Source organism: Musa acuminata, chromosome BXJ1-9 (assembly GCF_036884655.1).
Source record: "Musa acuminata AAA Group cultivar baxijiao chromosome BXJ1-9, Cavendish_Baxijiao_AAA, whole genome shotgun sequence".
NCBI classification, from domain to species: Eukaryota; Viridiplantae; Streptophyta; class Magnoliopsida; order Zingiberales; family Musaceae; genus Musa; species Musa acuminata.
The window spans coordinates 5,544,296-5,571,021 of NC_088335.1; the positions used below are offsets into that span (position 1 = coordinate 5,544,296).

The 26,726-nt window shown below is 37.1% G+C and overlaps 1 protein-coding gene across 2 annotated transcripts; it reads right to left on the bottom strand.

Annotated features, from left to right (window-relative positions):
- Window positions 1-395: 395 nt before the first annotated feature.
- On the bottom strand, window positions 396-26,280 carry LOC103997440 (uncharacterized). Of its 2 annotated transcripts, XM_009418652.3 has the most exons (19): window positions 26,123-26,280; window positions 22,954-25,794; window positions 22,637-22,787; window positions 22,167-22,327; window positions 21,984-22,063; window positions 20,229-20,360; window positions 20,037-20,153; window positions 19,757-19,849; window positions 15,350-15,427; window positions 11,754-11,810; window positions 6,665-7,147; window positions 6,439-6,580; window positions 6,298-6,353; window positions 5,398-5,474; window positions 5,235-5,317; window positions 5,059-5,138; window positions 4,692-4,771; window positions 3,538-3,583; window positions 396-1,912 (listed from the first exon to the last, which is right to left on the bottom strand). In XM_009418652.3, exons 2-19 carry the CDS (start codon window positions 25,742-25,744, stop codon window positions 686-688), a joined length of 5,934 nt encoding a protein of 1,977 aa, XP_009416927.2. In that variant the 5' UTR covers window positions 25,745-25,794; window positions 26,123-26,280; the 3' UTR covers window positions 396-685. The 2 variants fall into 2 exon arrangements, with proteins under 2 accessions (XP_009416927.2, XP_009416926.2); XM_009418651.3 differs by having other exon boundaries at window positions 6,439-7,147.
- Window positions 26,281-26,726: the final 446 nt, after the last annotated feature.

Here is a 26,726-nt window from a genome sequence, read left to right on the forward strand (position 1 = left end):
CTGCATTATAACCACTAGGATATCTTCTAGGAAACAATGACTCAAAATACTTCAGAAAAATCAAACCAGCGAGCTTGAAACCAAATCAGCTTTTATATGTAGCAAAAACCCAACAACTCCGAAGAAAGCATGAAAAGATCAAACAATTAACACCTCGGTTCTTACAGTAAGTAATTTGCAACACCTTTATTGCTTCCATACAATATCCTGAATTTGAAACCAAGATGGAGCTGAATGCAAATGTGCAGACGCATTGAGATGTTTTGAAATGAGTACCTTAATTTCGTATTTTACAGCACAAGTTCTACCATCAGCACTTGATTAATGATCACACCAGAACGAGATACAAGTTCTTTCAATAGATATCTGAAGGCAAAAAAACTGCATTCAATGACTGAGTTAGAAAGTTGGCCAAAGAATAGATAAATAGCAAACTTCAACTGATGAACTTAGTTTGTAAAAGAATTACAACTACATAGAGAAGCGCCTTTTTGCTGCTTCTACCCCCTTTTTTTTTTCTTTTGATTCTTTTCAATTAAATGAAGACATCAATTATGGTTTAGCTGTTGAATAAAGCTACAGCTAACATCATCATCTCTTACACCATCGGAGTGGAACCACCACCATCCCTCACATTTCCTACACCTACACTTGAATTTCCATCTGCAATTTCCACCACCATCCCTCACATTTGCTTGGAGCTAACACCGCTGTCCTCCTGGGGCCATCGAGGCCAGTATCTCCTCTCATCTCTGAAATTTCTGCCACTATCTCTGTGTCTTACGGTACCTCTAAATCCATGATCATTGCCTTCTTGGGGCCAAGGTGACCAACGTCTCCTAAATTTCTGGTTGTTCCATCTGTGCGTCCGAAATAACCTCCTCCCATAGCTGTTTGAAGACCAACTTGTTCTTTCTGAAATCTGCAGGTCCCTAGATGGTGCTTCTAAGTGAGTTGCTGGCCTTCCTCCTATTGTAGATGGAACAGGCACATCTGTTGCCTGAGAGTCCCCATCATCTAGCTTGCACACTTGTGTTGCATTCAAACCCTGGTCTACTGTGCTATTCTTAGAAGAATCCGATGTAAGAGTTAAAGGATTTGGTTTTCCTCGAGGATATGAAGGTAAGGGTGGAAATGGATGGAAGGGCATGCTTGGTGCAACTTGCCAAAATTGGTGTCTGTTGGTGTCTCCCTTTAACTCAGAGGTTCCAAGCTTCTGAACAAAGGCCAGAGGAATCCCATATGACACACCCAAGTGTGAGAGGTACCTCTCTTGAAGATAACCCACAACCACTTCACCTCTAGGGACTAGAGTTTCAGAAGTAAGCTGATGTAACTTCTGTGATGACTCAAATCCAGGAGGTGCCTCATCATCCATGTTCTGTTGCAGAAAGTTCTTCATACCAGCAACTCCGTTGAGAGAACAACCATCCTCATTCGGCCTATCAAGGTTCCGCTTCTGAGCTTCAGTCCTAGAGCCAAGCTCTAATTCTGAAAATGAAGCTTTGAAAAGCTTTGAGCCAGCTTCTGTGGCTTGGTCTTGACTTGACCACAAATGTTGTTGGTCGGGACCATTGTACTCTAATGGCTGATCCCACCGACTCTTGCGCTTGCGAGTTCTTGCTCTAGTTGTTGTATTATTATCAATCAATGTTGACGAAAGTGAACATGTTTCTCCAGGCATATCAACTACACCTGAATATGTTACCTGCTCCATGGGTTCACTAACACAAACAATGGCATCACTGTCTCTTGCTCCTTGATCAAGGTGGTGGTTAAACGGAGATGATTGAAACCAACAAGGATAAGGTCGCTGTGAATCTAATTGAAATTCATCTCGATCTGATGGTTCAACTCGTTTAATTGTGCGAGGAATCCACTTATCTCTGAAACTTCGAGCAATTTGATGAACCTGTTTATGCACAATATTGCTAGGCACATAAATAATCAATAGACTAAAAAAGAACAAACTACTCGACACAACAAACTATCAGTGCATCCTCATAAATAACACGGATAAATCCATAGCTGATAACTATAATTAATATATTAAGAATCCAAAACCAGATGAATAGGGTTAGTTGTTAAACGCCGTATATTCTTGATAACAATTGTATAACAGATCCTCTAACACTGCATACTCATAAATAGCACAAACAATGGCCAAAGCATGGACAAATTATTGAAATGACTAAATTTTGAATGTTCAGAATGGATATATAATGGCCAATGTAATAACATTCAACTCAGAGTTATGACAAGAATAGTCAGACTTTGCAGTACTTTTGGATGAGGGTTTCAGCTCAGCCATACGAATAGTCATACTTATGAAAATTCTTAACAAGTCAATTATAAGATTTCTAGAAGATATTGCATATGTCATAAGCACAAGTCTTTAGTATCACCGTTGAGAATTATGCAAAGTCAATCAATTAATAACTCAAACTAACACGCAAGATTTAAAACGAACAATTTTTAACTGTAAGATAAGTCAAGAATCTACAGAAGTACTTAGGGCTTTCCCAGAATTCCACTCAAAATAGAATCCAAAGTAGTTTGGCTAAACAATGTGTTACTTTTGAACAGATCATAAAAGTGAAAGTAATAATACATCTATAGGTCCCAAGTTAAAATTGCCATTCTACTATTGCTACCTATAGAAATACTAATTGATTTATTATTTTATTTCATTGGCAGTTTCAATTCATTTACCGCTAGCACCATTGATATACCATTTTGCTATATTGAAATAACTGCGTTACACAATTTTCTTTTTACACCTTCCTTTACTAGGACCAAAATTATTTCACAGTCGTTCCTGCTGTAACTATCTGAAGTAGTAATGTCGATTTTAAACTCCACCAGGGTGCAATTTCAATTAAGTTAATGCTACCATCAATTAAGAACTGCTGTACCTTATTTTTCTTATAAAACCCCCTTTTCAAGAATCACTACTTTTTAGTTCCTTTTCCTTTGTACAAGGAATAATAATTCTGCAGTTTGTTGCCCACCAATAATCTGTTTCTTTATGGATAGCAAATTTTGTCTAGCCCATGATGTAATAAGCCAAACAATCTGAAAGTTGTGATATCTTTCACAACTAAATAACTCCAAGGAAATCGTGATATGGTATCATGGTGGCTGGTTTTATTATTATCAATTAATTTAATACAAAGAAATGAAAACATGAAAAATAATGGGTAGTAAGCTATAAATGGAAATAAAATGTACATGAAATTCTGGTCAAAGTGAAGATCATCTGATATACGTTTACAACTAAAATTGGTAAGGATGGACAGCTTGCATAAACTATTGTTACTTTATACATATTTATTTCTCTCTCATACACAATCTGAACCAGACAGCATGAATTATTAGACAAGACCTATGAGAAAACCATGCAACTTTAACTGATTAAACATTGTGATTATTAACATAACTTCAAAAAGACATGAAGATGGAACTAACCAGAAGCATAACAAATAGCAATCAAGTAACATTAGGAAAAATTTTAGTAATTCCTATACCACCATTTACCTGAATGTCATTATGCCTGGTCAAACTCAACAATGAATCTTTCAAGCTGCACCGAGAAATGAAGTTTGATTAATTACATATGATTTGAACAATCTAGAATGAACATATTTACTTTGCATTATTAAATAATCTAAAAAAAGATCAGATGGAATAGTGTATACGCACTTCTCTTAAAAGATAATACAAATAATCACAACAGATAAAAAACCATTATGAGCAAGAGCAATCAAAAGAGGATATGTTAATTCAACAAAAAAAGACATCCATCAATAGAGCATTATCTTAAGGAAAAAGAAAGCACTACTTCAAAGAGCTTGCAGAAACCAAGTAACCAGATCTACTCCGGGTTAGATATTTTGAGTGCACAAAAACAGGTACGGTGTAAATTCAAGAAAGAAAATTCAATCTTTTAGAAGTTCTAGTTTCAAGATTTACTATTTCAGCAACATTCTTGCTGAAAAAAAAAAGATCCAATCAGCAACACTTAATACAAGATTGTTCAAGGCCAAGAAAATTATCTGTGCAAATTAAGAGTGAAAAAAATGAATCTTCATAAAGGGAAAAAAATGAAACTAATATGATGTAACATTAGAACATGAACTGTAATCAAAATGACATGCTGAGGTTGCATGACTAGATTATTTCTTAAGTAAATGTAAGTGGGCAATATTGGATGCACAAACTTGAATTAACTGACTATATTATTTCTTAATTAAATGTACGTAGGCAATATTTCATGACTAGATTATTTCTTAATTAATAAGTCCTGAAAGTACTTATGAATGACCAATAACTACCAAGACAATCCATATTTTATCATGAAGAAAGATTTAACAGGTCACACACACGGAACTCTTGATACACTGCTAAGGCAAGAGCATCACTGAACACAAACAAAATAGAAGTTTCACCTGATTATTTTAACCATAAAGTAATTTTTCAGGTACAATCTCTTAGTTGTGCAAATTATTGTGCACAGTCAACTATTAGAGAATAAGAGTCAACATCTACTCCAGAAACTTGAAATTCACTATTTTAACTAGTTAAACAAAGGAAGACACCACAACAAGTTCAAATATGCAGAAGCTTTCCAACACTATATATACGGTTAACCAACATAAAGCAAAGATATTCTAACCAAAGTTGCTTCTAACCTCTCCATTCCACTACATGGAGGACCTTTATTTATGTGCTCTGGGGTAAGGATTCCTTTTAAAGCAAGAAACTCCAACACCTGTATGAAAAGAAGGTTATTTAGAAATGAAGATACGCATGTTATAGCAACAAATATTGATTCAATTAGTCATAAGGATCAATGCTTATGGTTAGTGAACAAATATATAAAGTCCAGATATCTAAACTGTTCCTGATATGGCATCAAAGATAAATTTCAAAACAGACTGCATGAAGTCATCAGACACTAGATTGGTAAATGTTATATCTCAATTTAGCAGCCAGAATGAGCTATCTACAACCTTATAGGAAGGCTAAGACACAATAAACAGAAATAAACTTGCTAACCTTGAGAAGCTTCCGGATTATAGGAATTCTATTAAATTTACTCCGGTTTTGCTTCATTATATTGTGCAACATCTGCAGTCCTGTGAAACCAGAGAAAGCTCATGATTTTCTTATACAAGAAATGTAATTAGCACTGTCGGAGAAGTTATAAGATGCACAATGAAAGTACAACATACCATTTTTGTTTATTATATCCATCAAAACTGTCCGAGATTTTGTCTTTAGAAGTGCATCAAGAATCAAGGAAAGGTCTCGTATACTAAACAATATACACAAGCAGTTAGGATATTCCGTCATAAGATATAACATTATCGATCATATAAGTAGCACAAATACTACCTTTGAGATGCACCACCAGCATTATCACCTTCTGCTGCAGTCACAAACAGAAGCTTCAAATAGCCCTTTGTAGCATCCTATTTAAAGATGACAAATATTAAGAAAAAAACATCCATGCTAAGATAAAGCATATAAATAATGAATCAATGGTAATAAAAGGTCACAGTTAGATAATATAAATAATGAAATCATTTATAGAGGCATTCTTGGGAAAACTCGATGGGTAATAAGGCATAGTAAGTCCCAAGATATTCAGTGCTTAAATTAGCATTACATGATTTACTGCTTAGTAAGTCGATGTGTTCAACAAAATGAACAAAGAAATGATATTTAACAGCAATAAGTAAACATCTGGTATCACATGCCAGGCCAAGAAGCTGTATCTGTCTGCAAAAAAGTAATAAGTCTAAGAAACTCCACCAGCAGGGTAACTACATAGGAAACTTTGAAGAGAAGTGTTCCTTGAGGTATGTCAACTGGTCATGCTAGATCCAAGTACAATTGTTCAACAAATAAAACATCATTCCAGAACTAACAATAGCTTCAGTGAGGCCTTGAAACAAATTACATGATAATATACTAACATCTGTTTACAGGAATACATTATGAAGAGATGTATATACAGATCATTGGACAGGATAATAGAACTTAATGCTCTATCTAGCAGAAAGAATAACAAGAAGAATAGATGAGAATGGATGTGTAACAAGTAGCAGCTACAATCAAAGCAAAGTTATCCCAGTGCACATAATTATCAAATCCTAGTTTTACCATCAGAGCACAACTTCTCCAAACCCATAACAGAAAACAGTTGATATACTACAACTAAAGGTTCAATATAGCCAAAGAATTTGAGATCAAGAAAAAGGTATATTCCAGTAAAAGACAAGTAATTATTACCTTCCTCTTGCTAATGCCACCATCCGCGTCTAACAACTCATTCAATTCATTTTCAACTACAAAAACAGGACCCTGTTAACTGACATACCATGTACAGGTCTTTCCATAAAACAACCGTTGGATGAAGTAATAAGTTGTTACCTCCTGCAAATTGTGCATTACCAGATCGCCAGTGTGATTTTTTGGCTTTCTGGGCCGGCTTAGCTTTTGCACTCAACTTGCTCTTCCTTATAATATGATTTGAAGGGGATGATTTTGCAAGGTAAGGTTTTGATACACTTTGCTGCTCATCAATGATGTTAGATGCCAAGATGCTTTTTAGAGCAGTCCCAGAAATGGGGTCAATTACAGTAAGGGAAGGTTGTACCGTTGAGGTTTCTTTGTTGTGTACATCATCCAAGTTTCGTGATTGGTCTTCGGATAATTGGATCTCAGATATGGATCTGGAAATAGTGTCTTTGTCCAGACCATTAGAAGTAATGCTCAATGGAGTAACATCATAAGATGACTTGCATATAGTGTCCCATGACTGTTGATGAGCTTCAGTCTCCGAGATTATAAGGGGGGAGTCATCTAATTGAACTTTATTTTTAATAGAAGAATCAGAATCTTTCTCAACCACATCATTAGCATAAGAGAGCGACACATCTATATCTAGTGCCTTCTCATTTTCTTCATGGGCCATCATAGGTTCAAGAATTTCATCATCTGAATCATCTTGCACAATTACCTCAGCATCCAAAGGATCACTACCAATATAGCCTCGGCATACAGAAGAGCCACAAACACACTTTTTGGCAGCAGCACCAAACACGCGAACATAATTGTAGTCAAAAGTTAGTTCTTCACCCTGGGAAAGAAAACAAACATCAGACCACAATAAATATAAGAGAATCCTACAAATAAGGCCTATCCAAGCTATCAAAAACTATTATATTTTAAGAAAAGATAGTAAACAACAATGCAACCATTACTGTTACAGGTGCAACTCAATCACACGCTAATATCAGAAAAAATTTCCAAGGTGCAAAGTTAACAAGACATATCGTTCCAACTGTTTGGGTCAGATACAATGTTATATATGCTTCAAAAATGGACACTGGCAATTTAAATTAAAAAGGCATCTTGCAGTGTCTTTGATGATTAGGGCCTAGAAAATACATATGTTGATAGGCCATACTAGAATGTGTGCAACCAAATGTCATGATATGTCAAGTAACTCAAATGAACAAATGCCATCACATATCAGAGTGATTAGATTGACTTCATGCACAGTTGAAGGACCATTGGGCACCTCTACTCTCATGCTAGTAACTCACTAGCTTATTAAGTATTGATACTAAGCTTACGCATCATATACAAAAAAAAGGTGTAGTCATGCCCTTTCATGTAATTTGGATATCCAGATATATGCACAAACTCTGAGTGCTATTTTTAACTCCTAGTTTATGGTAAGAACACGGGTTTAAATTTCGAATACCAGACAAATACAAATCTTTGCTCAGACCTGTATGAATCTGAACTGTACCAACATGTCGTGTGTTGGTACATCAGTACCTACTGAGAGTTTAGGAAAAAGTTTGAAGACTGAAAAAAAATAATTACCGTTCGATACAAGTCCTAGGCCAAGTAATACACCCAGCGAAAAACACATCTATATAGAGCAGTGCAAGACCAAGTCAGGCAGTCTTCCTAATATCAAGAGTAAACCACCCAGTTCACCTTGTTCCATGTGCATATAGACTATCGAACTGGTAAATACCACTCATATCGAATGGTGCCAAATGGTATTACAAACATTGGGTAAGAAGCCACTTCCACTAGTCAGCTTTCGAAAACATCATCACCAAATGATTCTATAGAAGTACAGGTTTTAAGTACACAGGTCAAATACGATTTCAATAACCCATCAGACTGGTACAACACTTGTATGCTAACTTGTATCGTCCAATATGATTGAAAATAATAATAATAAATGACTACAAATATTCATACTGAGTTATATGTTTCGACATTGGTACTTGGCTGCACCTAGTGTTTTTAAAAGTGTCAGGCGCCAAAGTCCCCAAATGCCCGAGATGCTAGCGCCTCGCCTAGGCACCTACCTGAGCGTAGTGAGACGCTCTAGAATATTAAAATATTAAAATATATAATATAATTATAAAAATAAAAATACAACATTAGATTAAAAAGATATAGAGTACTAAGTCACATTGTCCATATAACAAAAATGTTAAAAAAACTCAAAAATATTAAACTTTAACAAAAAAGTTAAAGTATTACATCAAATTCAATCATCATAATCATTATCATCCTTCAAATAATTGTATTTTCAACCAAGATTCTTTCTTGAGTTTTTTTAACCAATCTTCTGAATTACTTTATAGACTTGTCATTATTCCTGAAACTCTAATAATAATTCTAAATAAATAGAGATTAGCAATGCTAAATAGGAATTAATAACATTTCTAAATAACGATTAACAATGCTAAACAAGGATCAGTGATTTAAAAAGGCGCTCGGGCGAGGTGAGGCGAGGCCCGAGCGCCTCGCTTCACTTCCAGGCGACGCGCTTTAAAGAGGCGTCGCCTGGGCGCTCGCTCGAGCCCAAGCGCTGGGCGCTTCGGGCGAGCGCCTGGGTTAAACCAGGTTACCGAACCAGCGTTTTAGGTATGATTAGGTCTCCGGTGCTTTAGTTGGTTCAATCGAACCAACTAAAGCACCAATATCAGTTGTCGCTGCCCAACCCTAACACTGCTCGTTGCCGCTGCCGCTCCCACTGCTCGCCGCTGTCGCTGCTCGTTGCTGCTATCACTGCTCCCGTTGCCGCTGCTCGCCGTTGTCGCTGTCGCCGCTCCCGCTGTCGCTTCCTCTTTTCTCAGTCAGCACCCCCTTATACTCCTCTTCCTTCTTCTCCTTCTGTATACTATTAACAGTATACTAATAATAGTATTTGTATTTATTAGATTAATAATATATTATTTTAAATTTTGAAACTTTTTATTAATGTGACATTATGATTTTGTATCTTAGATTTTCTTAATTTAATACCATATTTTTATTTAAAATTTTAAATAATTATATTTATTAATTATATTATATATTTTTATATTTTAGCGTCTCGCTTCGCTCAGGTGAGCGCCAAGCGCCTCGAGCGTTTTTGGACTTTAGCGCCTTTTGGCGCCTAGCACTTTTTATATCACTGATAAGGATTAGTAGTTCTAAAAAGGGTTAACAGTTTTAAGGATTAATATCAATTTTAAAGGAGTAATAGGGTTGACAGTTCTAACAGTGAGTAATAGTGAGAAGAGGGGTCACCGACGGTGGAAGGTGGGGAATGAGAGGGCAGTAATAGATAGAGGAATCTTCGGGCGAGGACAATGACAACGGAGAAAGCTGCAGACGACAACGATGTCGAGGGCGGAGGAAGCTTCATATGTATCCACTGGTGGAGGAGGAAGCTGTAGACTTGTCCCTCGATAGCAATGTGTGTTACACACGAAAGCAGGGGTGGCGAAGGGAACTATGCAAGAGAGTTGCAGCGGCAAGAACTTCAGACTTGTCCGTCAATGGCAAAGGAAGCGTCAAAGGTATCCGTTAATGGAGGAGAGAGCTGTGCACGGAGGCAATGGCAGCAGAGCAGAGGTGCGTCGATGGCGACAACAGTAGTTAGGGTTTTACTATGCGTGCATGGGTCGTATGGGGGAAGGGTTTGTTTATCGTGCTTACTTGGTTTAATTGAACCAACTAACGCCTAGTTCAATTGAACCAATTGACAATCTAGTTTACATTTAACTAGGCACTCACCCGAGGCGCCCGATGCCTGGGCTGAGGCAAACGCCCATGTGGCACTTCACTAAAGCACGTCCCATGAGCATCATGCGAGGCGCTCGAGCCTGGCCTCGCCTCACCCAAGCGCCTAGGTGAGCCCGGGGGCCTTTTAACAACACTGGCTGCACCTAGAAATATTGATTGGTACTTAACAATCTGACCAGTAATGAAATCTTTGCTTTGGTCCATAGAATAATTGTGCCCATATAATTACTCGGGCAGTAATGTCAAATTGCTATTCTGCATAGTGTTAGTTTTAAATTGTTAAAGGATAACATGTCATGCATCCATCAATTTGTGTGCCAATATATTTGCTCAGGCAGTATGGCAAATTGATATTCTGTTTAGTGTCAGTTTTAAATTTCAGAAGGATATAATGTGTCATCCAACAAATTATGTGTCTGTATATTTGCTCAGAGGCAGCATGTTGAATTGCTATTCTGCAAAGTGTCAGTTTTAAATTGCAGAAGGATATAATGTGTCATACATCCATCAAATGATTCAACAGTAGCTTACGAATATATAGAGTCATTTGCACAATATGTTTAGTTTGTAGCATCTATCATTGGCACAAAAGAAATGCAAGTTCATAAGAGGACTTGGTAGTACTATTAAATTTGCCAACTGTAGAACACGCGAGTAGTTTCTTATATACAAAATGGCTAAAATTGGTGTTTGGAATATTCCTTTTGTTTAATCTCAAATTGTGCATTGTACCATAGAAAACCTAAAACATATGTAGAGTGAATTTGTAATGAGTCCAGGAACAGGTTCTGTAACTTATTGAGTTCCTTGGAATCAAGGTGACACGCTGACGTACATGCTTGTGGAAGAAATGCAGCGGAAGAGTAATTGTATGAAACCTATCATAATAAATAATTATGATATGGAAGAAGGTGAAAGGGATGATTGCGTTTCTAAGAGTTTTAACAATGTATTTCACATCCAAAAAGGCATCATGTGCAACCAAGGTGCTGCCCATCCATGGTCTGTGCAATTTGGAGTTCAATTACCTCCTCTGTAATAACTAATAAGTGTTCCTCAAGTGACAATCTGTTTATCTTTCTGACATTAATAAGCTTGTTCATCATGAGTGATAGTTTTGTTGAGCATTCTGCTCATAATTCATTTGCTATGAAATCCACACATTGATAATTCTCCTCCCATATTACTCCTACAATATTGGAACCTAGAATTTGATACCCTTATGAGGGGCTTACACTTTAACCACATTATAGTCCATGTTGCAATCTACATAAGTTGATTATACAGATACCTTGGCCTTATTTTGTGATACTTTTCTGTGTGTGGCTTACATTTTAATCTTTATACGGATACCTTGAAATGTTGCAACCCAAAGAAGTCGATCCTTGTTGATGCTTTGGTCTTACTTTGTGCCACTTCTGTGTGCAGTGATTCAAAACCCATACCTAATGATACTTGCCACATCCTAACAAGAACTTGGACAACAATTGATGGTTACTTGATCCATTCCCTCACTAATGTAATAGCAGCAAAATTACTAAACAGGAAAATTGAAGAATGAGGGAGGAAATACTAAAACATCAAATATTATGAACATCCAACTGGAGCAGCACATGTAACAAGCAAATCTAGATGAATACCTTTTTGATATCTCTTATTGCAAATAGTCCAATACAAACTTCTCCGTTTACCATCCACTGTTTCCACAAATAAAAGGAAATAAGAAAATAAAGGCAAGAATTAAAAATAATAAGCATACAAAATAAAATATCATTTTTGTTTATGTAAGCAAAATATCTTTAACCATTGTCCAGATAACCAATAATACAAGGGAAAAACAATGGAACTAATATAATCTCACCAAGATATAAGTTAAGCAACATGCTAACATAAATTTCCCAGCTAGTTTCTTCTAGGGATTCCAAATATGATACAGCATACATGGTTAAAGAAGAATGTGGAGGAGAAGCCATCATCAGTGATCGACACTTGACAGCACCACACTCTAAGTCTGATGGCTCCAATCTCATTCTAGTTGAAAGCTTCTCCATCTGATAGCTATAATCTTTTATCTAAAATTCTGATAAGTAGCACATATGTATGAATAGTAAAATCTAAGAAGCCACTTGGTTCCCATTGAATTGAACAATATGCTGTACTGCTAAACCACCAGGAATTTGCCTTCTCCTAATGCTTTAGGGAAGACATTTAAGCACATTTTATAGAATAAAAAAGCCCTTATTCATGCATGCAGATAAAATATATTGCATACTAGAGTTGCATTGTTAGATTCTTTTCTAAAAAAATATATATTGCATATTAGAAATATTTGAAGTAGAACGTTTCAAAATATATATATAGTCTCTATAATTCTCTTACAGATTTACTTCACCTAGGATGATGATCAATTTGAGCCCAAATACAAATTGAGCTTAATTAGATTTAAGTCCAGTATAGAAGTGTCAGGACTTGAGTTTTGTTCATTTTTTATAATCTTTGGATTTATTTTTGTGGATATGTCAAAGGGTTTAATTTGAGACAATTTTTTATTTACTATAAACTTCTAGAGTTAATTTATATTAGCACTTTTTAAAGATTCTTACTATTTTTTTAGAGGGTAATTAAATAAGTAATAGGCATATTTTAACTAGCTTAGAATTCTAATGTCATCTTCATTTTTGGTAAGGCATTAAATATACAAATTTTGGTAATTAATCAGCTCATTGCCATGCCAAAACAAGCACCACATTTGACTGGGATAGATGTGACAAAATAAAACAACAGATCAGGCTTGATATGACATGATATTGAAGATTATGGATGGGAAAGAGGAAAAAAAAGGAGCAAATCAATCGATTATAATATGTATTTCTTTTTCCTATAGAATTTTTTATCTTAATACAAGTATAAGTTTTCATAGTTTTTTCTATAAGATGTTTACTTACGAATTTGCTATCAAACTTTGAGTTTCTTTATGGCTTCAACCCCTAGTAGCAAAAACCAGTCCACTACTTCGCTCAATATATCCATCATTTGCATGATAAGATTCGATGAAAAATTACTTAAAATTACTCTTAAGTAATGAAAGTTACAAGCTTGCTGCTAATGCACATCATAGAAGTCAAAGAGTTTCAACTTACAACTTAAAATTATATCTTAGTTCGCATTCGCCCTGAGAGATCCGAAAAACTCATTCAAAAAGTTACATGTCCGAGACAATGGTCCTTTTCCCATTATCCAAAAACTAGCATATATGCTCGATTTGTCTTTCGATTTAAATATTAGTCCAATTTTCAATGTAAAAATTTTTGATAGAGAGCTCTTGAGCCTCCTTCTCTGTTTAACAGTGTTCCTGCAAGTGACAATCCTCTCAAAGCACCAACTCTTTCACAACACATGGATGATGTAGAGTTCATTCTTGATCGCCGCCTTGTTACATCTACTACTAGTATCACTCAGCACTTTCTTGTCAAGTAATGTGATCATCTAGCTTTCGATGTCACTTATATTACTTTAGAGGAACTTCGTGACTTTGCACCAAACTTATTAGACTACTACCTTGCATACCAATCTTTGAGGTCGAGTTCTTTTGCACTGGTGGAGAATGATGGAGAACCATCTAGGTTTAGAAAATATTTTTAGAAAAGTTTATTCTAGGCGAAGAAATTAACAAAAGTCATCAATTGCTGGCCTAGAAACTATAAGTGTGAAAAAATGAAGATCTTTTAAACTTTCTAGGTTTTAACCTTGGGACTCTACTTTTGTATTAAGTGCACTCTTTTTCTTCTCAACTGCTACGGCAATTTTTTAAAAGTTATTTAGGTCTCCTAGAAATCACATCTTGGATTTCCTACAAGTTTCCTAGAAGTCAAAGGATATCTCGAAGGTTGCTCTTGGTAATGATTGCCTTCATTGATTGTATTAAGGCTCCTAAACCCCTATAAACAGTGAAGCTTATCAATGGATTAAACACTTTAATTTGAATAAAAAATTATATCTTCTCTCTACTAGTCTCTTACTCTCCTCTCTAATCTCACTCCTCTCTTGCTCTCTCTCTATTTTTCTATCTATCTACATCACCTCTTCTCTTGTCCATTTTGAGATTTGCTCCTCCAACATCCAATCCCCTCTCGAATATGACTTGTAACCCTTTAAAATTTAAATGTCTAGTTACTATCCTATGATATATTACAACTGCACAATGATTGTCGCTCAACTCCATGAGAATAGGATTCACAAGCATGCATGCATCACATGCCATGTTAAAAACCTTTTAATTAATGAAAATTTTGAGTTCTAAGGATGTGTGGCTTGGTTTTCCCTTTTCACCTTCGATATTTTATCCCATTTCTAACCTTTCTCTTCCTCCTTGACTTTCCACACCTTCACCCTTTGTAATATTTATTCTACTCGTGATTGCATCAAGTGATATTAAAGTGGGTACCATTATCTTTTAGCATGACTAAAGGTCCCTAGAAGATTCAAAGCAAAAGATGACAGGATATTTGTGAAATCTAAGAGGGTATTACAATTGGAAAGAATACTCCTCAAGAAAGACAAGAATATGATGATATTCACAGTAAAGTTATAAGTTGAAAAGTCTAAAAGGTAAATATAATGCTATTGCAAACTGATGAAATTGGCATTGTGCATTAATTTATGTAAAAAATAAATTTAGTTCCACTTCCACATATAAGATGAAGGAACATCACTTATTTGATGGAAAATATAATGACTCCATATTGTCTCTTTTTGCAAGTACTTCGGATAGCTAGTTTTCTGCCTTTGTTTTCCAAGCAATGGGCTACTCTTATAAGAATCAAGAATCACTATGTAAGGTAAATGGGTTAAATGTACTAAATATGATCATCCCAAATTGAACATGTAAAAGTTTAACAAGTCACATCTTTCACAAAAGGTACAAAAAAATCATTGCGGAAAAAGGAAATTAGTAGAAAGACACGTAATGTTATCAATCTGAGGAAGTTCAACAAGTTATCTACGAATTTGAGGCACTTCTGCCACATCAAGGGTGGATTTAACAGCCAAGTTAAACATGTAACAAAAAATAAAGACCTAACTTGCAAATCTACATAAACAAAAAGATGTAAGAGCATATGAATATCAACATGCAAATAATTACTGAAAAATACAACTGAGTCCCAGATAAAACAATAAATATAGCACATTCATGTTTGATAACTTGTGGTAAAATGAAATTACAAACAAAACTTACCTTTTCAGTGCGACAATTAGGATCACAACTATGATTGATAAAACGACCTAGATTTCCTTTTGCACATGCATCTATTACCTGAATCCAGTTGAAACAACAGTAGTTATATAAAAAAATTAAGAAGCAAACATGCAGAATTAAAGCTTCAATCGACAGACAAGTGTCTTGCTAAGAGGTTTCTGGTGATTTCTTCCTCCTTTGTGCAAGGGAAATAGTTTAGTAAATTCAAAATTTCTAAAATTTTAAAACAATGGTAATCATGGTTTTAAATGGCAGGTCTCCAAAATTTCTATCTCCTACGTTCAGCCCACAAATCATTGTTTGTTGATAACCATGATACATGAACAAGGTTTTAAATATACCTATAAAGAGTAAATATGGCATTCCTAAATACCCATCCTACAAAAAACCACTTTGACTGAATTAGTACCTACCTAAAGGTAGGACTATGCTGAAAAGTAAGCACTTGATATTACCAATTAGTGTAGGACAAAAAAAGCCAGTTTAAAGCCAAAGCATTTGAATGAGACCACTCCTGCCCTGTCCCTCATACATCAAATATGTATTAGTAATTTTTAAATGAATATATAGAATGACAACTAGCATTGTTAAGAAGTTTTGGATTTATAGGTCATATACAAAACAGTTATTTACTAAGATTATGTGACCTCTAGCCCTGATCTCTCATTTTTCTTTCTATAACCTTTATATTCCTTCCGTAGCTTCATATTCTTACAAAAGAGTCTCATGGCAGCAACAACATTATCACACATTTGAACACCAAACATATCCTAATATTTTTAAGATTTACTCCAACAAAAACCCTTGGCTCTTCCTGCCACTTTGTTATGTTCTTAAGACATAATACACAAGCTATTGGGCTAGTGGATAGCTTGATTTGATATATTGCAATGAAAAGATAAACTTAATTGTTATAGATATAGTTCATGCATCAGCCAACGGTTAGCCCAATTCAAAGCAGCATCTGCCACGGCCAAAAAATCAGCACAATTTTAGCTAACTTCCATACTTCATCACCAGAAATTGATCAGAATTAGCATGAACCAACCAAAACCGATCAGGCTCACCCAAAGCTGGTCAACTTAGGCCAACTCCAATCAATTTGTCCAGGAGAGAACCACATAAAGGGGAGAAGAATAGAGAAGTTGCGGGAAGATGAGAAAACCTCAGAATGATCACAGAGTCACTAGTATTGCATATGACATTCGCCATCATGATTTTGTTCATCATCTACTGTCATTGTTGCAACATTCTTTTCTACTGTCAAATAGAAAATAATGATAGAGGACACAGAGAAGGCAGAAATTAGCTCTTAGCCTCTTAAAGGAATAAGTGTCATGACAGAGAAAAGAGATGTCATGTATCATGAGACTGGACATTATCCTGAATCTCGTGGGCACCGTCTTCAAAAAGTTTTTTCATTTAACTAGCTTTACGTTATCCAATGCTTCACTCACTGAAAATTTCATGACCAAGAAGGGAAATGTAATGGGACAGGCCTTGTGTCTGCAAAGACTTCATATTGATGTTTGTTCTCCAAAGGCTGGGTTGACTATTACAGCCAGGCAGAAATTCCAGTGTCATACCAGTCCTTGGCATTTATGATATGTATCATGACTATATGCATCATGTAGAGCTATAATAACATATCATGAGCACAATATCTTAATATAAACAATATCAGATAGCTTAAGATGCCAAGAAGACAATCATGATAAATCATAATTCAAATATAAAAGCTGTACATGAAACAAATTATATTGCCTTCAAAGCAAATAAATCCCACTATATAAATGTATAATCACATCAAGTGGCTTTGGTGGCTAGGTGGTCCAATGATAGCAAATCACAAGTGTATATTTCTTCTAATATATACCAAGTATTAATCCTAGAGCATGTTAATTTGGCAGAGTCTATTAGATAGGTCGAGTGCACTTGGCCAAGTCCTAGACCAGTGTCTACAGATAGTTTATGTTGATAAAGTGACCAGCAAAAAGCATGGACTAGGTTGGGGATCAGGTATTCAAATGGCTACTATGAAACAGAATATTGGCCTGTACAGAATGCTACTAGTCCATATTGGTACTATTTGGACTAGCACCTACTTGTATCTTAGGTGTATCATAGTCCACTTCAAGCCAACCTGGTACAAGCCTATAAATTGGTTCCTGTTCCATTATTTCATTGGACTTGTACATACAACCTATACCCAGCAGTACAACCAGTGCAACAATATGTCATCCAAGGATTTTAATTTCAGTCATGCCAGTGGAAACAGACCGATATTTTACAATACACAAACGATGTAATTTTGCCTGATACAGTCTAAAACAAAGCTTACCACGAGTAAGCTCATTGTAATGGGCTTATTGAGCAAAAAACTCACAGGTACCAAGCTGTACCAGGCAATGCGCATACTACTTGAAATTGGTATATGATCTTTCTAGCATGGGCCTGTGTTCTTTTCTATGTTTGTAGTCTATTGATGGTTGGTTGTTGACAGCAATCTTTTCCTTAATTTACTTCTCTCTCCTCCTTGCCACCTCTTTTCATCCTCCTCCTCAGCCATCTCTTCCTCTTCCTCTTCCTCTTCCTCTTCCTCTTCTTGTCCTCCATCACCTCTGCCTATGCCTTCTGATCGACATTGTCGCCTCTATCATGTCAAAATTATTGATGCCTCCTTGTCTGCATTTGCTGTCGCCTCCTTGTTTGTAGTCTATTGATGGTTGGTTGTTGACAACTATCTTTTCCTTAATTTACTTTTCTCTCTCCTCCTTTGCCACTTCTTTTCATCCTCCTCCTCTGCCATCTCTTCCTCTTCTTCCTCTCTTCGTCCATCACCTGTGCTTATGCCTTCTCATCCACATTGACGCCTCTATCATGTCAACATTATTGATGCCTCCTTGTCCACGTCCTACCATCGTCGCCTCGTCCACGTCATCACCGCATCCTCACCTACAAATCTACAATGCTTCCTACTCCTATCGGTACGTATTTATCTATCTAAAGTCTGGGTTGGTACTAATTGGTACCTAACTCATACAAAGCATTGCCATTGACTCATGTCAATCCGGCCAACAAGCAGTGATTTCAATAGGCGCTCGCCTAGGCGCTCGGGCAAGATGAGGCCCGAGCGCCTCGCTTCATTTCCAGGTGGCGCGCTTCAAAGAGGCGTTGCCTGGGCGCTCGCCCGAGCCTAGGCGTCGGGCGCTTCGGGCGAGCGCCCGGGTTAAACCAAGCGACCGAACCAGTGCTTCCTCTCGCGACTTCCCAAACCTAACCCTGCTCATCGCTGTCGCTGCTCGCTGCAACCGCTGCCACTATCATCGCTCGCCGCTCCCGCTGTCGTTGTCGTTGTCGTTGCTCGTCGCTACCGTTGCCACTATCACCGCTCGTCACTCCTGCTCCCACTCCCACTGCTCGCTGCTACCGTTGCCACTGCCACTGTCGTCGCTCGTTGCTCTTGCTCCCGTTGCCGCCGTCGTCGCTTGCCTCTCCCGCTCCCACTGCCGTTGCTCGCTGCTACCTCTTCTCACATCGACTCGATAGTATACTATTAACAGTATATCAACAGTATACTATTAACTGTATACTAATACCATTTTTTATTTATTTATTAGATTAATAATATATTATTTTGATTTTAATACTGCTAATTTTTATTTATTTAAAATTATTGTTATTGTTTTGAATTTTGAGATTTTTTGTTAATGTGATATTGTGATTTTGTATGTTTTTTTTAATTTAATATCATATTTTTATTTAAATAATAATATTTATTAATTATATTATATATTTTTATAATTTAGCGCCTCGCTTCGGTCGGGCGAGCGCCTAACGCCTCGGACGTTTTTAGACCTTGGCACATTTTGGCGTCTAGCGCTTTTTAAATCACCGCCAACAAGTATTGGAACTGGAGCGAGATTTTAATACTTGATCTAGTCAGGAACTTCTTTCCTATCTAATTGAGCTCTAGTATACCCCACTAGCTGTAGAGTACATGGTCAAATACCCACATACGTTATTGAGAAGTTAGAGAACCATGTAATTTAACAACGGTTACATGGCAAACATTTAGCAAAATATTTAGATCAACTTTGGATACTAATTGGGCCAACCAATATACAAAAACCAGAAAAAACTTCAGTGAAATTCTTATTTTCTATGAAAAATTATGCATCATACAATCAATTTATACTTACTTCAAGCAACCATAAAAAAAAAATTCTGTAAAATGCCATATTATGCACAATTCTTGTCAAGATAATGAAATAAATGTCTACATCCCAAAAATAAAATATAGTATTCCATTGCCAAACATTGCAACATACTAAAGAGAGGATATTGATGGAATTTAAAGCATAAGGTAAGATGAATAGAACAAACCTCACCACCATTCAGCGTCATGAAGTAAAAATGCTTCTGACCTCTGGAAGCATAGTATCTTTGACGGGCTTCATAGGTACCTAAATCGAGCACCTGAGTTGGCAAAGTAACACAGCAGTGAATAATGTCAACCAAAGGTACCAAAAACAAATATGGAACTCTTGGAAGATAGTCAATAAAACATAAATTCACAAAACCCATACACAAACAATTTCCAATCCATTGTGAAAAAGGCATAAAAGAAATATCAAGATAGGGGGGAAAGAAATTTCATGCCTACCTCTCCAACATATTCAATAATAAACTGCCCACTAGATACATCTTGAAGCGACTGGAGGCCAAATCCTTTTTTCCCACAAGGAATCCATTTGAGTTTGGCATATTTGCGCTTCTGAAACTGCTTCCCAAAAAAGTTTACTTATGAGACGGATGCGGTAATTGATGTGCAAGTAACTGAGGAGCAAAAACTAACCTGCTGGTTCGAACAAAGCTCCCCGCATGGACAGGTTCCTTTCCCACACTCTATGTTAAGCATCCGATTCAAACATTGATCTCCACAACCCAAACAGCTATCTGATGGAGGCTTACAGTGGCAAACCATGGTCTAAATTAAAAAATAACAAATGAAACTAATGTCAATACAAAGAAAAAGAATCTGGACAAGCATCTAAAAGCATAGAACTAAGATCATATCATGCAACTACAGAGTGACACAGCAAAAAGAGGAAATAAAAGATGAGCAAATGTGGGAGACACTGAGATTCATAGCAGCTATAGTATACCGGTTATCAAAGCAGCAAAGAAAAGAATTAGTATCCTGATTACTAACATTATTTGCAAAAAATAAATAAAATCTGCTGCAACATGGACAAGTATTCCAAAAATCAAATCAAATATAACTAGCATGTACAAACACATAACTAATGACACTATACATGATCAAATTTCTGAGTTACACAGAAACCCTTCCCCTTTTTTTGTATTAATCACAAATTTTGCGGATTGTTCAGTTTCAAAGTTAAATCTTAGATTACAAGTCTTATATTAGGAGAGATTACAAATTAAACTTTTTGTATCTATATTTATTCACCTTCAATTACCCAGCTTTTTTTCACTTCTCCACATATCTATATAATCTACAATCTACATCTCCAGTAAAATCAACTTACTAAACTTCCATTTTCTTCATTGATTTCTCTCTTCATCTTCTTCTATATATACACATTTCCCATGTAAAAATAAGATAAAGTGATAAAGAATCCTGTATCTTTTTCTTTTACTTTGCCTTTCATTATCTCACTTGTACGAACTCTAATTCAAGCATTCCTCTAATTCTCACTCAAATCTGATCTAAGATTGACAGCTCACTGTTCTAATCATGTGTAGTATCCGTCCACCCTTGTATATCCACCGAATTCAACAGCAAAACTCTAATTACTTCCTAAAAGCATCAAAAGACTATATAAACCACAATTCACTAGTTCCTCTACATTCTTTTAAAGCAATTAAGTTCTCAACTTTAGATATCTTAGTTGCAGCAACAATAAATAAAAAATTTAGCCATGACAACAAGAAGTCATAAGAAGCCTAGAGAAGTATATAAAATGGATAGTTTTCAAAAGCAGACACTTAAGGAAAAAGGGAAAAGAAAACGATTCTGGTGTTGGCTCCAAAATTCATTTGACATTGTCATCCATTCAAGCTCCATTTCACACCCACATTTCTACCAAGAAAGCTCAAGGTGGTAACCCTACTACTTGGTATTGGTACACATGTTCTTTTATATTTTTAATTTAACATTTTAACCTACCTACATCTCTCTTTCTACTACTTCACATTCGCTTCTTCTCATCCTTCTCTTTCTCTCTCAACGCTCTCTTGCATATTCTCACTCACTCTCTCTGCTGGTCCCACTGGTACCAACTTGTATTCATGCATCACTGTACTAGTCCAGCCACCAACTTGTATCAGTACTAGATTGAGAGTTTAATCCATGACTATGAGTAAAGATAACATGCAGTTGAAGCTGCCCTTTGCTGAAAACAGGATTTAGGTATCGATCAAAAATATGCATGCTGATGCACAAAAAATAAAAACTCAGCAACATTCCATAAGAAGATAGATTAACATAAGTTTTGATAGATTAACATAAAGGTAGGCAAGCAATGAACATATAGTAAATAGCACAGTTCTACATTAAAAAAACAACAGCTCATATCACCCAGACCTCATCAATTGTTTGACTTTTCCGATTGCGATGAAGATATAAGTTGGACTTGATAGGTGTCCAAGGAGCTGGTTGGGTGGCTGCAAATAACAGCAAGGACATGCACCAAAAGAAAATTTTTTGCATCAGATCCAAGAGCATAATTACAAGATATGAAAGTAATCAGGCTCAAACTTCCTTTACCAGCTAACTTCGACTTTGCAAATCCAGAAGATTTTGGTTTAGGAACACCTTCATCACATGAAGCATCTGAGATCTCCAATTCAGCATTGATCTCTGAGTTTGTCTTCTCTTGTGGTATCGAACAATCAGCAAATGCCTTGTCTGTATTGTCCTTACAAGTCCTTAAAAAATAGTAAAAACAAATTAGATTAAAAGTGCTTCGGAAATGTATGAACACAAATCAGAACCAAACACACACCAAAGATCCAAAGATTTCATCACAAAAGTAAGCCTACAAGAATCAAATAAATAGAACATCTTAACTTGGTTGATGATGTTACATTTAATTAGCAAAAGCTTTATTGTACACTTTATGTTTCTTGATCATACCACACATCCCATTTCATGATAATTTCTGTGAAATTGATTCATAAGATGCAGCATTAGGTTCTAGAGAAATACATATATGAAAATGCTATTGGAAACTTTACCATCTACAGTTGGTTTCCCCAATAATATCTGCAAGTTCAGTTGGTATACAACGCCACTTGTGGCAATCATCACAAAGAACCCATGCCCGCCTTTGTGGTAAGGACTGACCTTCCAATCCACAAGTACCTTCCTTGGGTTTCGATTTGTTACCTAAAGGGTACAATAAAGAGGTTGAGAAAATCTATGTCCAGAATTACATCTACAGAATGCAATAAGCAGGCATTCCTATCATTGTAACAACTTGTCTAAGAGGCCAAAAGGAAATGCATGCATTAGATAAATGTTCATTCACTTAATTCAGTTACAGCTGTCTTACAAGCTCTCCCCGGAGGCAACTTCAAGCTTCCACATGCTTCCCAATCCACATCAAGTGTCTGATTATTTTCCTTCTTTCTGCTCTTCCCTAACCTTTGTATAGTGCAGTTTTTTTTACCATGGGATTTTGGTCTTCGGGTTCTTGTTGAACCTTTTAAACTTAATTTGTTTTTACCCACTCTCTTTTTGCTGCTTCTAGAAAGTTTGTGCGCATCAGCTTTATCAGTGATCAACAATCCACCATCTTCTGGCTGTAAATTGACAGTATCCTGCTTGGTCAATACCCACACTCCCAGACCAAGATCAGCTTTCCTGGATCCTTCACTGCAGCCCAACTCTTCCACTCCATTTGTAGTATTATCAGGATAGGTCTTCCCTCTATAATTCTTTCCCTTAGCTTCTTTTATGGCATCTGAACATATATGACTTCTTTCCTTAAAGCCATTACGCTTCTTCCTAACATACTTCACAGGTTCCACATCTGTGATCTGAATATCTAACTCATGCAACTTCTCCTTGATTAAGTCATGTTCTTCTGATGAGGCATATGCTTTTGCACTGGCTTCACAGAATTTACTCTCTTCCTTATTCTCAGTTTGCAGCTGCACTTCCAAGGATGAAGCAGATTCAGGACTTACAATAGCGTCACAGGAATTTAAAAGTTTAGCACACGTGCCATTTAGAACAGTCAGTTTAGGAACAATCACACTCTGATTCACAACATTGTCCTGAAAAGTGCCAGACTCTATAAGAGCAACACCAACATCAACAACCGGATTATAGATATCAGAGTCAGGCGACGATTCTGGATCCACCAAGTGCTTGTCAACAGTTGTTTCCATCAAAGTTTCAGAGCCAGAGTGTGATGAGACCCCAGGACATTCGCCTAGCATGTTATCCAAAGATGCATCTTGTGTTAAAGTACTATCCATATCCTTTTCACCTTGTTGTCCATCTCGTCGAAGAAACCTTTCACTAGAAGCAAGATTATCTGTCAGTGGTTTGCAATCAGCTTCACCACGTTTACTTGAAATGCCCAGATGAGAAGGGCGACACATGTTAGGCACGGCATCATTATTGGCTTCGATTGAATGCTGTGAATCAACCATATTAGGAATCTGCGACTGCAAATATATTTGATCATTTAAGTGCATAGTTTGAGTTAAAAAAGCACATTCACTTTTCGGTGATATCAAATTTCTGTCTCCATGACACATTTGTTTCTTCCTTCTAGGTCTAGAATTCTGACTTATCTTTAAATTTGTATTCTGAATCTGTGCTAGATGAAAACTAGATACAGCAAGCTCATCATTTTCCATGAAATGTGTTACTAAGCTGCTAGTTCCTCCCCATACAGATTTTCGTGTCATTCTTTGGAAGCAGCTTCTTTTCCTTCTGACTTCAATTTTTTTGTCTGTAATGCTTGAAAATAATGTGCCTAAGTCAGCGGCCTTATTATGTTTCCTCATATTATTCCTGTTTCTGGTCAAGTGATCGGACCTCACATCAGTCTGAATGCTCCTTAAAGAAGCAGCACGCTTTGGATTGGTTCGCCTTGAACCAAAAGAAGGAACAGATTTTGAAATGCCAATTACTCCATTGCTTACCTGTCCACGAGAAACTTTTACATTGCTACAGCAAGTAGATGCTGTGTTGAAAGCATCAGTGACTTTTATCTCACAATCTGTTGCCAGCGGAAGGTCAGAAGAGTGATCCCGTGCAGCGGTATGTAAGGCAGATGATTGCAGAAAGGATGATACTTCCACTGAGAAGCACGATGTGACTTCATCAAGTGAAACTCCACTTAGTCCTCTGGCTATGCATGAGGAAACAGAATTTTCCTCTGACACATCACAGACACCTTCTTTCTGACCTACTATGCAACTTGGAGCTAGCCCTTTATCATTTTGTGAATTAAATGGCTCAAGTCTTCCACTATTGCCATTGTTTGAGCAAAGGATGTCTTCTTTGCAAGCACTACACTTGATTCTCTCTATATTTGAGAGGAGTAAATCTTCATATTTGTCATCTACCAAATTTCTTTTGCAACACACACAACCCACAGGTTTCCCAGGAAGAGAAGAGCAAGATTCAACCGCCTTTGGGTTCTCAACTGAGATTCCTTGTTCTAGGTCAAGATTATTGCTTCGTTTCTCAGCATCAACAAAGCTCCCATTAACTTCCTCCATCTCCTTCATTGCCTTTACCATGCCAATCTCAACCTTGGAATCTTCTGCTGCATCATCCTCCATCTCTTTTATCTCCTTATCCAATACTTCATGCTCCTTTCCAACGTCCAAAGAAGAGCTCCTATCATTGCAAGAAGAAAACCCACAGTTTGCATTTTCCAATTCCAGGTTGCCTACACCAGCATTGGCATCTACCAGCACACCGACCTCAACAACGGAATTTGCTGCTGCAATTGTCTTTAAATTCCCAACTGAAACTCTTTGTTCTGGAACAACATGATTACTTTGTTTACCAGATTCAACAAAACCTCCAGAATCTTCCTCCACCTCCTTTGTCTCCTTTACCAATGCTTCATGCTCATTTACGACTACCAAAAGAGAGCAACAACCGTCGCAAGGAGAGCAACCACCGCTCACATTTTCCAATCCCTGACCACCTGCACCAGCATTGCCATCTGTGAACGCGCCGCCCACCTTAAGGGCCGGCAATCCCTCGAACTCCTCACCATCAACCACTCCATCTTGATTCCCCCCCGAAATTTCTTCACCGGTTCCTCCCTGCAATCCACGCACGGCATGTGGATCGCCACAACACTCCCTCATCCCTAGACGACCAAAATCATACCCAAATCAATCGACGAAGATCCAGCAACCTGCAACAAACACAAAACAAATCGCGTCACGTAAACGAGTCCTTTCCCGCACCAAACTCCGAAATAATCACAATCGTTAAAATCAACGGAAACAAGCAACCCCTCGGCGAAATTCGATCGATCAAAACCTACATTGAAAACCCTTGAAACGTCCAAAAAACCAACCCCAATATAATCCAACGAGGGCAAACAAAAACCCTAATCACGGACCCAGAAGCATCCAACCCCAAGATCGAAGAAGGCACCAGAAAGCAATCCGATCTTCATCGTCAATAACATACAATAAGAAAAGAATAAAATCGTCACAAGAATAGGAAAATCGGAAGACCTGACGGCGGCGGAGGGGGGCAGCCGCTTCGACGCTCGAAGGGGACGCGGGGAGGGGGAGGAGGATTCAGCCAACGATCTATTCTTCGCCGGCGTTCATGAGACCTCGTCTTCTTCGGTTCTCGGTTGGTGTTCCCGATTAAAATAAGGGAGCCAAGAAATAAAAACAATAAAGCGCACAGAGCGATTTATATAATTTCCTCTTTTTTTTTTTCCTTCTCTTCCACGGTTTCAGAGAAGGGATCCGAATCCGACACGTCTTCCGCCCGCCCACGGTCTTACCTGCTGTGACGCTGAGAGGCGCACCTCTGGGCCCCACGCGGCCCGCGCGAAAGGCCATCGTGTCCCTGTCGTGGTGGAGCGGCGAGAAAAAGGGTGTTTGTTTTACATGATTTTAAATCTATTTTTTTATGATAAGATAAAAACAAAAAAAAAGGACTTATCCCGTTATGTCTATATGAGATGGATTTGCGTGGCTAATTATGTGCCTAAAAGTTAGAAAGATCAAAATAAAAGATAAATTCGTATGTATTTACAAGTACAAAACAGAAATTCAGACATCGAGATATTTACGGATGGCATGGTTGGATGCTTTCGTCACAAGC